The sequence below is a fragment of the Musa acuminata genome, chromosome BXJ3-9, assembly GCF_036884655.1.
Source record: "Musa acuminata AAA Group cultivar baxijiao chromosome BXJ3-9, Cavendish_Baxijiao_AAA, whole genome shotgun sequence".
In the NCBI taxonomy this organism is placed as follows: domain Eukaryota; kingdom Viridiplantae; phylum Streptophyta; class Magnoliopsida; order Zingiberales; family Musaceae; genus Musa; species Musa acuminata.
The window spans coordinates 45,736,609-45,750,087 of record NC_088357.1 but is presented as its reverse complement, the minus strand read 5'-3'; the positions used below and the strand labels follow the sequence as shown (position 1 = coordinate 45,750,087).

Here is a 13,479-nt window from a genome sequence, read left to right as displayed (position 1 = left end):
ATCAAGAGACATTTTCATAGAGGATAACTGGTTAGTAATACTTTGTATTTTATTCAAATGCTCAACAATAGAAGCACCCTCTCTATATTTTAGGTTCATAAGTTTTTTGATAAAAAAAGCTTTGTTGCCAACTGTTTTTCTTTCATAGAGACTTTCCAACTTTTTTCAAAGAGAATATGTAGAAATTTCAGTAGAAACATGGTGAAAGGCACTATTATCAAGCCACTGTCGAATAAACCCAATTGTTTTTCGATCTAACCTCTTCCACTCATCATTAGTTGTGGGTTTTGCACTATCCCCCTGCAAAGGTCAATACAAATCTTTATAATACAAGAGATCTTTCATTCTTGGTTTTCATATCATCCAATTGTTTTCATTTAAACTAATTATGTGAGAAACATTACTGGCCTCCATATTCAAATACAAAAATTAAATCCCCAAAACTCTTGCTCTGATACTAGTTGATGGGATATCAAGCGAAAATAACTTTTATATATGAACAAATACTAGCAGGCTATGATATGCAGCGGAATTAAATGAAATCACAATCAAATAGAACATCAAGATATACGTGAAAAACCCTTCCAATATGAAGGGTAAAAACCATGGGGCAAACTAGAGATAATCTACTATGAGAATAATGAATATACAAATCTCAATCTCTTGCCCTAAACCCTAGCAACAATCACAAGAGAATAACTGAGATATAAGAATCACGTCACTGTCCACAATATCTAAAACCTCCCCAAGTAATCACAGCAAGAGTCTACTGTAGATTTGATCTAACCTGAGATGAGAATACTGCTAGATGATTGAGAACAGTCTCTCTGCATTATCCTTATTTTCTTCCCTTTCTTTCTCTTGTTTTTCTGCCTTTTTCTTCTCCTCGTTTCTACTGCGAAGATCTCTGATATTGCTGCCCTCATTGCTATCCGATTTATGGCCTTTTTCTGCCTCTAAAACACAGCCACCCATACCCCCCTAATGTTAATTAGGGTTAGATTAAGAGGGGGTGAGATATGGGCTGAGAAAGCTCATATTGGGCTGAATATGGACTGTTAGCCCAACACCCATCTTTGTCTCTCTTTCTCTGCTTTCTCTCTCTAAATAGAGTGGCAGTGAAGCAGAAGATGACGATGTGGCTTGCGCCTCATGGTGACCACTGCCACCACGATTTTTTTATCGCTTGCTTTTTAAAGGATCGCCCAGAAGTCCAGCAGCACCACTGCCTTCATCGCTCTCTTTTTGTCTCTCCGCTCTCTCACTCTCTAAATTGAGGGGCGATGAAGCAGAATATGACGATGTGGGCTACGCAGACCACTACCACCACGATTTTTTTCTCACTTGTGTTTTATAGGATCGCGGTGAAGGTACCATCGACTCACTCATCTTTCTCGTGATTGGTGTGTCCTAGTGGGTGCGTCTCGTTCCTTTAACGAGATGAAGGGTTGCTTCCAGGGTACGACTCAAAAGAGTGGCACAAAATATCTCTCTTTAGAGAGTGCAACGAACCTGAGGGTATAGAACCATCCGACTCCAGAAGAGATCAAATCCTATCAACCTCGAAGAGACTGATTCCTATAAAATTACATCGAAAGTATTTTTAATTAGGTTCTTCTGATACTTAAAGTTAGTTTTTTATTTGAAGGAGTCGACGAATGACTCAAATAGCATTAAGGAAAAATTCTTAAAAACATAAATGGGAAGCCCTTTTATAGTTGATTCACTGGATCATTATTTCCAATGATCAATACAAATTACAAAGGGCAATTACTAAGGTGTCGGTCATGTGTTGATCATACGTAGACCCATGGTAGGTGTATACCAACCATATGTAGGATTACGATATCGATCACAAATCCACCATGTGACACTTAGGTGGTAGCCATGTGATGCTAAGGTAGCAATTATGTGGTGTTGATATGGCAATCACATGGTGTTGTGTTGATGTGGTGTCATTTTATTTTTCTCATATGTTAGGATCCTTTTTATTTTCTATAATTTTGTTATCTGATAAAAGTTGAATAGGGGTTTATTTAATATTTATTTATTTTATTAAAAATTTAAATCTTAATGAACTCAAAGGTGAAACTCTATAAATATGGATACATTTATTTCTTTTCATCATCTATGAAATATTATTCTAATCTTTTATAAATCCTAGGAGGTTGATCCCTTCAAAGTAATAATCATCTTTCTTTTCATTTCTTCTATTATAAAACTATAAGGATCTTATATCCTTTATTTTCCCGCTGCAATTACTCATTCCACCTACAGCCGTAACGCCCAAGCTTCATCTCACCTTCCGCCGATCGTCGCTATTTCTGTCTTCTTCGCCTTCGGCATCAACAATAGCCACGACAGAAAGTGTCGCCTCATCACTTTTCTGGGTACCAAACAAGAGAGTGGCACAAAATATAACTATACAAAGTGCGGTGATCGCTGGCGTCATAGAAATTCCTCGAGGCCGGCTTCTGCGCCGTCGATCGAGTGATCAACGACGAGGATCTGTTCTTATATACGAGGCTACACGTTTTTTCTTCCAAATAAAAGACACAAAAAACATTTACGAGACAAAATAATTGAAACAGGTGAGTCAGCTCAGCTATTATCATTTCAGTCCTGGCTTGGAGCACAAGAAGAAGTTGGACGGTACATTTTGACTGGGCTTTCTTCTTCTTCGAATGAAGTCGGTAAAGGTTGGCTCGACTCTTCAAAGACACTGTCATCCACACACTTGGGCATCATGCATTTATATGATGTGACATCATGCACTGAAATAAATTGCCTTTTGGTTGGGAAGCACAAGCTAGTAGAGAGAGAGAGAGAGAGAGAGAGGCGAGAGAGAGAGTTCTGCCTATTTTCTAATGAGATGAAGCTGCAGGTGCCACATAACACCACCGAGAAGGTCTATTATTCAAGAAGATAAACAGGGAGGGCAACTACAATGGCATCAGACACACAAAGCAGCTGCAACAATGCAGGCAAACACCATGCAACACACAGTCACTACTATTACTATTGTAGACTACTCGACTCCGAATCTTTTCTTGAGACCGCCCACGAACTCGTAGACCTTGTGGGGGTCGGACAGTGTCTTGGCCACGCTCTCCCGCTCCATGCACCGCTTGCCCCACGCCACCAGCTTGGGCGCTGCCTCCTCTATGCTGAAGCCGGCACAGGTCTCGTAGGTGTAGAACCAGGACACGAACGGGACGAGCGCGATGTCGACGAAGCCGAACGCGTCGCCGCCGAAGTACTTCTTGTCTCCCAGCTCGCCCTCCAGCAGCTTCAGGATCCCGATGAGCTCCTCCTTGGCCGCCGCCTGTCCCTCGCCCTTGAGCTTCCACAACCTTGTCCCGCATTCATAGATCTGATACACGAAGTAAAACATTAGAGAGTGCTAAGAACAAACAAGTGCTGCACAATTCTTCTGACAAGACGAGCAGATAATCCAGAATTTATTTCTCGATCAAAACAATTATATTATGCGGATTCTATCAAACGCGCAAAAATTAAACATGTTTTCCGAGGACAAAAAAATCCAGAAAATAAGTATATCGGGAAGTGGATTCTGACCATTCAAGAAGATTTAGTAGAAGGCATTCTCAACCGTTTGTTCTGTGCAACGTATGGCAACTCTCTTCCACACAAAACAACAAAACAAAACAAAACTACCCCTTGGTTTCTTACCCGATCGCCTACCTGACTCCTCAATGGAGGCTATCTGGTGGCGCCCACCATTATTGGAGAAGACGGGAAAGGCGCTAAAGAATATCGCAAGGTCCAATAAGAGTCGAACACACGGGAGGCATCGGCGTAAGGAGGACGCACCTTCTTGTCGATGAAGTCGGCCCAGAAGCGGGCCTGGCCGCGGGCGTAGGGGTCGGCGGGCAGCAGCGGCGCGCAGTCGGGCCACGCCTCGTCGATGTATTGGACGATGATGAGGGACTCGCACACGGGCTTGCCGTCGTGGATGAGGACAGGGATCTTCTTATGCACGGGGTTGGACTTGAGCAGCAACGGGCTCTTGTCCCCCAGGTTCTCCTCCCGGTACTCGTACTCCACCCCCTTCTCCGCCAGCGCGATCCGGCACCGCTGCCCGAACGGGCTCACCCAGAAGTCCAGCAGCACCACCCCCTTCGTCTCCACATCCCCCATTGCTCGATCTCGCTCACTCGAAAGCCCTTCTCTCCGTCGGCTGATTGGCGCTAATGTCGAGGGTGGGTGTTGATGGGGCGCTTTAAATAGAGAAGCAAGGAAGCATAAGATTACAATGTGGTCACCGCCCGTGAGGTAACCGCTTACGTAACCATCGACTCGATTTTTTTCCCGCGTGTCACTTTGGAACTCTCGGGGCGAATTTAGTATGATGACATCACCCATGTTTCTCGCTGTTGGAGCCAGAGAGTGGGTCCCACAACTTTTTTGGTCTTCGTTCAACCTCTGGGTGGGTAGAAAAGTAGGTAACGAGCAAATACTAGATAAAAGTATTATCGGATCTGGTGAATAACGAGTCAGGGCTTGCGTCAGGTATCGAGGCCGTCATCTGCACCGTCGATCGAAATATCAACGATTAGAATCACTTCGAAGGGACGTGGATCGGTGTTGAACCGGTGGATTATCGGATCTGTTTCTCAGGTCCGAGTCCGCTTTTTTCTGTACATGATTTTTCATTGAAGATAATATATATGTATAGATATAATATACTTTTAAGATAAATAACATAAAATTTCATGATATTAAGGTGAATCAACTCTATTCCCCTTTAAATTTTAAATTATTGCTTGGACATTAAGAAATCATTAAAAATTATTTTGGCTTGTCAAAATAATTGTGATTGGAGTTGTCTACTCCAACCATTAATTGGGTGAACTTGTTGAAGCAAGTGTAGTTCGAGTTAGATGGATAGCACATAAGACTGTCCAATGGTCACTGTTTTAAATGATTCTTGTTTAATTCATGAGTATTTTAGCAAATAAAGTTTTACTTTAAGTTTTTGGAGTTTACTATTCAAAGCTCCTATTTACTATTCACAACTCGTATCGTTGACAACTCCTGAAAAAATAATACAAATATTTATTTTTATTATTTTTATAAATAAGTATTATCAAATTTATCTTTTTTTTTTCTTTCCTACGATCCTTTATTTTATCCAACTCCTTGTCGATACTATTATCATCATCATTTATCACTAACAATGCTCACCACTGATGCTCTTTATTGATAACGCTCTTCGCCTCTCTTATTTTCGTACGAGGAGGAAGATGCGAATGAGAAGAAAGATGAGGAGGAAAGAGATGAAGATTAAAAAAACAAAGAAGAAAAGAAATATTTACATACATTCATAAAGAGCTAATTCAGAAATAATAATAATTTTTAAAAATAAGATTATAAATAGCAAAGAGGGATTTACAAATGGTAATCTCCTTGGTGTTTTATCCGATGGTGGCCCCTACTCTAAGTTTTACTTTTGACATCTTTTTCTCAAATAATAAAAGAAATATAATTAAAATTTAATTTTTTTTGAATAAGTTCTGTGATCCAATATAACTTGAGTGTAACTTAGTTCAATTCCATGTATAACCAAGTATACTTCTATTAAACGAACCAAAATATTCATAAATAACTAAAATATTATTTTTAGATTATTAATATCATTTGTGTTTGAAAAAATTAATGATAATTAATAAATTTTATAATTTCTTAAACTGATATTGTAACATCCCATTAGTCTCACATGGGAAGTGAGAATATGTATGATTGGCTTATATGAGTCTGATAAGTATATTATGTTAAAATGTGTAAGATTGGCTTATATTAGTATGATGAGTGTAATACATTAACTCCCGCTTAAGTATTTTGGTCCATGATTGAAGGATCAAAATATAATTATTAACCAGTTGACTCACTTGGGGTCGTGACAGATATCATAATCAAGTGTAACTTTATCAATATCTATTAAACTAATCCAAACTTTTATATAACCTCTATGATAAGGTGATTAGTTTTTTAAATTTTTTCGAGGATTTTATGGTAATTAATTATTTAAATTATAATTTTTTGAATATATTTTGTGATTTAAGTGTAATTTAGTTTAATTTGGAATATAACTTGTTCAAGCTCCACTAAACCAACTTAGATTTCTATGAAACTACCTTCCCATGTATATAAGATAATTAGTATCATTTTTTATCCATACATTAATTTACGATAATTAATTATCTAGATTACTTTAAAAAAAATAATTTTGATTATAACTTAGATCAATCTCGAGCATAACCTAATCAACTTAAACTAAACCAACCCAATCTTTCATAGAACTATGAGAACATAATCTTAAAATGATTTATACTTTTTTTTTTATTTTTAAAATATATTTATAGTAATTAATTATCAAATTTTAAGATTTCTTGAATTGATATTGTAATTGAGTGTAACTTAATTAAAATTTGAGTGTAACTTCATTAACACTTACAAAACCAACTTAAAATTTTATGAAATCACTACTAGGACATAATTTCTGAAATGGTTAATACTATTTTAAAATAATTTTATGATAATTAAATATTAAAAAATTATCAAAAATATAAAATTTTTGGAATAACATTTATCATCATTACTACGATTGTAGACTACTCGACTCCATCTCTCTTCCTGAGGATGCTCACCAACTCGTAGACATTGTGGGGGTCGCACAGTGCCTTGGTCACGCTCTCCCGCTCCATGCACCGCTTGCCCCACGCCACCAGGTTCGGCGCTGCCTCCTCTATGCTGAAGCCGGCGCAGGTCATGTAGCTGTAGAACCAGCGTCCGAAGGGGACGATCGCGATTTCGACGAAGCCGAAGGCGTCGCCGGCGAAGTACTTCTTGTCTCCCAGCTCGCCCTCCAGCAGCCTCAGGTTCCCGATGAACACCTCCTTGGCCGCCGCCTGTTCTGAGCCCTTGAACTTCCACAGCCTTGTCCCGCATTCATAGAACTGATGCATCAAGGAAACATTAAAGAGTGCTGAGAACAAACAGGTGCTGTACAATTATTCTGATAAGACGAGCAGATAATCGAGAATTTATTTCTCGATCAAAAAACATAGATTCTTTAATAGGATAAAATTTTCTAAAAAAATACATATGTGGGGAAAGTGATCTAATTATATATTACTTAAGGAGTTTGCTATGTTTAGTATCTCGATTCTTATACTTTTAAGAGTTATATTGAAGTTCTTAAATTTATAAAAATAAAATACTTAACTTCATTTTTTTTCTTAATTTTCTGAATAAAAATATCGCATGTAAATAAGGTTAAAAAGATAATTTTATAAACTATTTTTATCGATATTAATTTTTTCTTCTATAACTTTTCTATTTCACTTTCTACCTATTGCTTCACTCTTCAATAAAATATTCAAAAATATAAAAATTTAAATAATTAAATAACACAATCACACTTCATTTCTTAATAAAACTCCTATCATTTTTATTTTTTTGAATGATAAAAAATAAATCATAAAATTATTTTTTAATCTTATTATAGTGTTATTTTTTTTATATGTGATAACATGTGTGATATTTTCATAATGAGAATTGAATACATTACAAGAAACTAAATTAAATATTTTATTTTTATAAATAAAAAAATCTTAATATAATTTTTAAAAATATAATACCGAGCCACGCCTCGTCGATGACATGGAGGATGAGAGACCACTAGCACACCAGCTTAGCACCGTGGATGAGGACCGAGATCGTCTTGTACACCAGGTTGGACTCGAGCAGCAACGGGCTCTTGTCCCCTTGTATGTGCTCAAATATAGGCTGTTGGTTGAGAAGGAGAAGGCAGAGGAGAATAGGAGTTGGTAGTAAAAAAGAGTTACCTAATGGCCCTTTGGTCCTCTCCTATTTATAGAAGTTTCTTATCAACTTAACCATAATGGATCCTGCCCTATTGGGTATTAGATCTCCATCGAACTACCCAAACCTATTAGATTAGTGGATCTCTATCCAATAATCTCTTATTGACTCTTATTAGATCACATCCATAGGATCCAATAATTTAAGGGCTTATTGAATATCTAATAAAATAGGGGTTTCAACGGGTATCTCATATTCAAACCTCTACTCGTCGCAACACCTATCAAATATGTATGACCTTCTAAGCCTAATATCGAGTTGGCCATGAGTCATACTTGTTAGAACTTCTTCTAGCTCAGTGAATTATTATCTTTATAATAATTCACTTGACTTATCGACTGCAGATATACTAGGACATACACCATAATCCCTAAACGATACAAGGGAAACCAATCCATTGGATATATTTGTTTTCACTTATCATGTATATATAGACCGTTATCCATCTAATATCCCAGAGACCATATATCAAGAATGGTGCTGTAAGGTCCATATGGTTTCTACTCGAATCTCGCTCTAATCGGATTCTCTCGGAGAACTCTTTCTCTCTCAATCCGAATGGCCCTTGCCAGGGATTTATTTGAGCAAAAATATATGGAATATTCTTCTCATGACATTGGGAGCGAATGGTCCTCTATCGGTATTCAATAACCCTCAGAAGATTAGCCATCACTCCGAATGACTGGTGTACTAGATTTGCAACTTCTAGATCTATAAGTCCAGTATCAAAGATTGGGGTACTCATATACTATCACTAGAAGCCTTTGATGGCAAAATCGACCAAGTTGAATACATTGTCACCTTCCATACCTAGATGTTTCTCTATGACACTATAGATGCTATGATGTGCTGCATGTTCCCAATGACGTTGAGAGGCCCAATGCAGGAGTGGTACACTCATCTGGAGCCATACTTGGTAAACTCATTCACTCAGCTCACAAAGGAGTTCTAACTCTACTTCATTAGGAATGTAATCCCGAGGCCATCAACAACAATGTTGCTCGAGCTTAAGTAAGAGGAGGAAGAGATACTCTCTAACTTCATCGCTTAATTCACCAATGAAATTTAAGACGTGCAAGATGCCCATTCGTCACTTGTAATTCAAGCTTTCATGAGGAGGCTCAAGCCCTCTCACCTTTTTTAATCATTGGTGGAGAGGTCCTTAGAGGGTTAACTAACATAGAGTTGCCAAGGAAATGGTTTGAAGTAAGTAGGAAGAGATGCACAAGAGGTTGCGAGAGGAGAGACCACCGTTAGCTCCCACCCTTAGGTCACCTCGAAGAAAACAAGATCGACCTAAGTTGCCTCGCTCAAGACCCAAGTTAACTCTTAATACGACGAGAAGTGAGGTCTCCTTATAGATAAAGGGAAAAGGGTTCTTTAAGGACCCTTAATCGATAAAGATACAATAGGAAAAGGGGGACAAATTCAAATATTGTAACTTCCACCATCACTATGGTCATGACATGGAAGAATATCATGATTTGAATGAACAAATCAAGGAGCTTATTCATAAGAGGCACCTCGATGAATTCATTCGGAGACCTTAGGAACCTTTTCCCCTAGCCTTTTAGGCTTGGTGGAGAGGAAGATCGATGTCATCATCAGGGGACCTATCTCGAGAGGGGATAGTACCTTCGGTTGTATAGCCTATGCTCGAGTCACCATCAATAAATGCCTGAGGACAAAAGATGACTTAGAAATAATCTTAAAGATTAGGAGATGGAGTACCTTGATCCAAACTATGATGACGCCCTGGTGGTCTCTATAAGAATGATTAACGCTTGAGTAAAGAGGATCATGATCGACACATATAGTTTCATCAATATCCTCTACTTTAATGCTTAAAGGGTTTTCCACGTATATCTTGGTGTTCTGTTTGATTGTGTTACTATTTAATTCCGCCGCGTATTATGATTTTTTAGTATTTGTTCATATACAAAGGTTATTCCTCTTTATATCCCCCATCAATCCCATATAACACCACCAAGAAAGATACGATGTATTATTCAGAGAGGGCAACTGCAATGCCATCAGACACACAAAGCAGCTGCAACAATGCAGGCAAACACCATGTTTGATTGTCTACAATACTACTACTATTGTAGACTACTCGACTCCGATTCTCTTCTTGAGGCGGTCCACGAACTCGTAGACCATTTGGGGGTCGGACAGTGTCTTGGCCACGCTCTCCCGCTCCATGCACCGCTTGCCCCACGCCACCAGCTTGGGCGCTGCCTCCTCCATGCTGAAGCCGGCACAGGTCTCGTAGGTGTAGAACCAGGACACGAAGGGGACGAGCGCGATGTCGACGAAGCCGAACGCGTCGCCGCCGAAGTACTTCTTGTCTCCCAGCTCGCCCTCCAGCAGCTTCAGGATCCCGATGAACTCCTCCTTGGCCGCCGCCTGTTCCTCGCCCTTGAGCTTACACAGCTTTGTCCCGTATTCACTGAACTGATACGTGAAGAATAACGTTAAAGGGTGCTGAGAATAAACAGGTGCTGCACAATTATTCTGACAAGACGAAAAGATGATCCATAATTTATTTCTCGATAAAAAAAATTAGATTATGCAGATTCCATCAAACGCGCAAAAATTAAACATGGAGGACAAAAATATCCAGAAAATAAATAAATCTGGAAGTGGATTCTGACCATTAAAGAAGAATTAGAAGAAGGCATTCTCAACTGTTTGTTCTGTGCAACGGATGGCAACTCTCTTCCTAACAAAAAAAACAAAACTACCTCTTCGTTTGTTACCAAGGCATTCTCAACTGTTTGTTCTGCGCGACGTTCTGTGCAACGGATGGCAACTCTCTTCCACACAAAAGAAACAAAACTACCTCTTGGTTTGTTACCAAGGCATTCTCAACTGTTTGTTCTGTGCGACGTTCTGTGCAACGGATGGCAACTCTCTTCCACACAAAAAAAAAACAAAACTACCTCTTGGTTTGTTACCCGCCGGCCTATCTTCCTCCCCAATGGACAATATCTGGTGGCGCCCACTATCATTGGAGAAGACGGAAAAAAACATGGACAGTATGTCCGCAAGGTCCAGGCTCGAATGCTTAGCAAAAAAATATGGCAATCCGAAGAGGAGAATAATAGTCGAACACATGGGAGGCATCGGCGTAAGGAGGACGCACCTTCTTGTCGACGAAGTCGGCCCAGAAGCGGGCCTGGGCGCGGGCGTAGGGGTCGGCGGGCAGCAGCGGTGCGCGGTGCGGCCATGCCTCGTCGATGTACTGGACGATTATGGGGGACTCGCACACGGGCTTGCCGTCGTGGATGAGGACGGGGATCCTCTTGTGCACGGGGTTGGACTTTAGCAGGAGCGGGCTCTTGTCCCTCAGGTTCTCCTCCCGGAACTCGTACTCCACTCCCTTCTCCGCCAGCGCGATCCGGCACCGCTGCCCGAACGTGTTCTTCAAGACGTCCAGCAGCACCACTCCCTTCGGCTCCGCATCCGCCATTGCTCGATCTCGCTCACTCGAAAGCCCTTCTCTCCCCCGGCTAATTGGTGGCAACGTCGAGGGTGGATGTTACTGTGGCATTAAATAGCGAAGCACAGATGATTACGATGTGGTCACCGCCCGCGAGGTAACCGCTTACGTAACCATCGACGCGATTTATTTCGCGCGTCGCTATGGAAGTATCGCGGCGAATTTATTATGATCAGTTCACCCACGTTTCTCGCTGTTGGAGCCAGAGGGTGGGTCCCACAAGTTTTTGGTCTTCGTTCAACGACTGGGTCGGTAGAAAACTAGGTAACGATCAAATACTAGCTAAAAGTGTTGGTCTCTGGAGGATAACGAGTCATGGCTTGCGTCAGGTATCCAGGCCGCCATCTGCACCGTTGATCGAAATATCAACGATTAGAACCATTTCGAAGGGACGTGGAGCGGCGCTGAACCGGTGGATTATCGGATCTGTTTCTCAGGTCCGAGTCCGCTTTTTTCTGGGCATGATTTTTCATTGAAGATAACATATATATATATATATATATATATATATATATATATATATATATATATATATATATATATATATATATATATATATATATATATATATACTTTTCAGATAAATAACATAAAATTTCATGATATTAAGAAGCCATTAAGAACTGGTGAATCAACTCCATTCCCCTTTAAATTTTAAATTCTTGCTTGGACATTAAGAAACCATTAAAAATTATTTTGACTTGTACATACCAACGGCACTTAAGGAAGAGATAGAGAGAGAGAGAGAGAGAATATTGCCTATTTTCCAATGAGATGATGCTTTGCTGCATATGCCACATAACACCATCAAGAAAGTGATCTTATTCAAGAAGACAACAGAGATGGCAACTATAATGCCATCAGACACACAAAGGAGCTGCAACAAAGCAGGCAAACACGATGCAACACACAATCACTAGTACTATTGAAGACTACTCGACTCCGAATCTCTTCTTGAGGACGCCCACGAACTCGAAGACCTTGTGGGGGTCGGACAGTGTCTTGGCCACGCTCTCCCGCTCCATGCACCGCTTGCCCCACGCCACCAGCTTGGGCGCTAACTCCTCTATGCTGAAGCCAGCGTAAGTCTCGTAGGTGTAGAACCAGCACACGAAGGGGACGAGCGCGATGTCGACGAAGCCGAAGGCGTCGCCGGCGAAGTACTTCTTGTCCCCCAGCTCGCCCTCCAGCAGCTTCAGGATCCCGGTAAACTCCTCCTTGGCCGCCGAATGTCCCTCACCCTTGAGCTTCCACAGCCTTGTCCCGCATTCATAGATCTGATACACGAAGTAAAACATTAAAGTGTGCTGAGAACAAATAGGCGCATATTAAAATATATATTATTGAGAAAAATAAATCATCATAAAATTATCATGATTATTTTAATCTTTTAATAATATATCATAATAATTTTAAATAATAAAAATTATGATAACATATTATTATGATTCTCTTAAAAGAAAATAGATAAATATTTTATATTTATTATTAATTAAAAAATATATAACTATCATATTTTATAATCTCTTTATCTATATAAATATATTTCTTTCAAAAAAGAAAAAAAACATGGTAATCCGTAGGGAAGAACAAGAGTCGAACACATGGGAGGCATCGGCATAAGGAGGACGCACCTTCTTGTCGATGAAGTCCGCCCAGAAGCGGGCATGGGCGCGGCCGTAGGGGTCGGCGGGCAGCAGCGGTGCGCTGTGGGGCCACGACTCGTCGATGTACTGGACGATTATGAGGGACTCGCACACGGGCTTGCCGTCGTGGATGAGGACGGGGACCTTCTTGTACACGGGGTTGGACTCGAGCAGGAGCGGGCTCTTGTCCCCCAGGAGGTTCTCCTCCCTGTACTCATACTCCACCCCCTTCTCCGCCAGAGCGATCCGGCACCGCTGCCCGAACGGGCTCACCCAGAAGTCCAGCAGCACCACCCCCTTCGTGTCTACCTCACCCATCGCTCGATCTCGCTCACTCAATTGCCCTTCTCTCACTATGCTAGTTGGTGGCATCGTCGGGCGTGGACGTGTCTGGGCGCCCTATTTAGAGACGCAAGGAAGCAG

The 13,479-nt window shown here is 40.5% G+C and overlaps 4 protein-coding genes across 4 annotated transcripts; all 4 read right to left on the bottom strand.

Moving 5' to 3' along the window:
* Positions 1-2,885: 2,885 nt before the first annotated feature.
* On the bottom strand, positions 2,886-4,224 carry LOC135649528 (probable glutathione S-transferase parA). The gene is made up of 2 exons (XM_065167995.1): positions 3,835-4,224; positions 2,886-3,373 (listed from the first exon to the last, which is right to left on the bottom strand). Exons 1-2 carry the CDS (start codon positions 4,159-4,161, stop codon positions 3,029-3,031), a joined length of 672 nt encoding a protein of 223 aa, XP_065024067.1. The 5' UTR covers positions 4,162-4,224; the 3' UTR covers positions 2,886-3,028.
* Positions 4,225-6,635: 2,411 nt separating this feature from the next.
* Positions 6,636-8,578, bottom strand: LOC135649107 (probable glutathione S-transferase parA). The gene is made up of 3 exons (XM_065167216.1): positions 8,561-8,578; positions 7,714-7,812; positions 6,636-6,980 (listed from the first exon to the last, which is right to left on the bottom strand). The coding sequence occupies exons 1-3, from the start codon at positions 8,576-8,578 to the stop codon at positions 6,636-6,638; spliced, it is 462 nt and encodes a 153-aa protein (XP_065023288.1).
* A 1,308-nt stretch (positions 8,579-9,886) lies between these two features.
* Positions 9,887-11,419, bottom strand: LOC135649529 (probable glutathione S-transferase). Its single transcript, XM_065167997.1, has 2 exons — positions 11,054-11,419; positions 9,887-10,362 (listed from the first exon to the last, which is right to left on the bottom strand). The coding sequence occupies exons 1-2, from the start codon at positions 11,378-11,380 to the stop codon at positions 10,018-10,020; spliced, it is 672 nt and encodes a 223-aa protein (XP_065024069.1). The 5' UTR covers positions 11,381-11,419; the 3' UTR covers positions 9,887-10,017.
* A 783-nt stretch (positions 11,420-12,202) lies between these two features.
* Positions 12,203-13,439, bottom strand: LOC135648504 (glutathione S-transferase U19-like). The gene is made up of 2 exons (XM_065166257.1): positions 13,045-13,439; positions 12,203-12,687 (listed from the first exon to the last, which is right to left on the bottom strand). Exons 1-2 carry the CDS (start codon positions 13,426-13,428, stop codon positions 12,343-12,345), a joined length of 729 nt encoding a protein of 242 aa, XP_065022329.1. The 5' UTR covers positions 13,429-13,439; the 3' UTR covers positions 12,203-12,342.
* Between the last annotated feature and the right edge of the window lie 40 nt (positions 13,440-13,479).

What these genes read in the sequence shown, in the direction of transcription:
- LOC135649107 (XM_065167216.1), bottom strand. An exon ending in TCATCCACGGTGCTAAGCTG is followed by an intron (nt 6,981 to 7,713) that starts GTGTGCTAGTGG and finishes TTGATGCATCAG; the next exon opens with TTCTATGAATGCGGGACAAG.
- LOC135648504 (XM_065166257.1), bottom strand. Translation starts at nt 13,428, where the DNA reads ATGCCACCAACTAGCATAGTGAGAGAAGGGCAATTGAGTGAGCGAGAT. An exon ending in CGGACTTCATCGACAAGAAG is followed by an intron (nt 12,688 to 13,044) that starts GTGCGTCCTCCT and finishes TTCGTGTATCAG; the next exon opens with ATCTATGAATGCGGGACAAG.
- LOC135649529 (XM_065167997.1), bottom strand. Translation starts at nt 11,380, where the DNA reads ATGGCGGATGCGGAGCCGAAGGGAGTGGTGCTGCTGGACGTCTTGAAG. An exon ending in CCGACTTCGTCGACAAGAAG is followed by an intron (nt 10,363 to 11,053) that starts GTGCGTCCTCCT and finishes TTCACGTATCAG; the next exon opens with TTCAGTGAATACGGGACAAA.
- LOC135649528 (XM_065167995.1), bottom strand. Translation starts at nt 4,161, where the DNA reads ATGGGGGATGTGGAGACGAAGGGGGTGGTGCTGCTGGACTTCTGGGTG. An exon ending in CCGACTTCATCGACAAGAAG is followed by an intron (nt 3,374 to 3,834) that starts GTGCGTCCTCCT and finishes TTCGTGTATCAG; the next exon opens with ATCTATGAATGCGGGACAAG.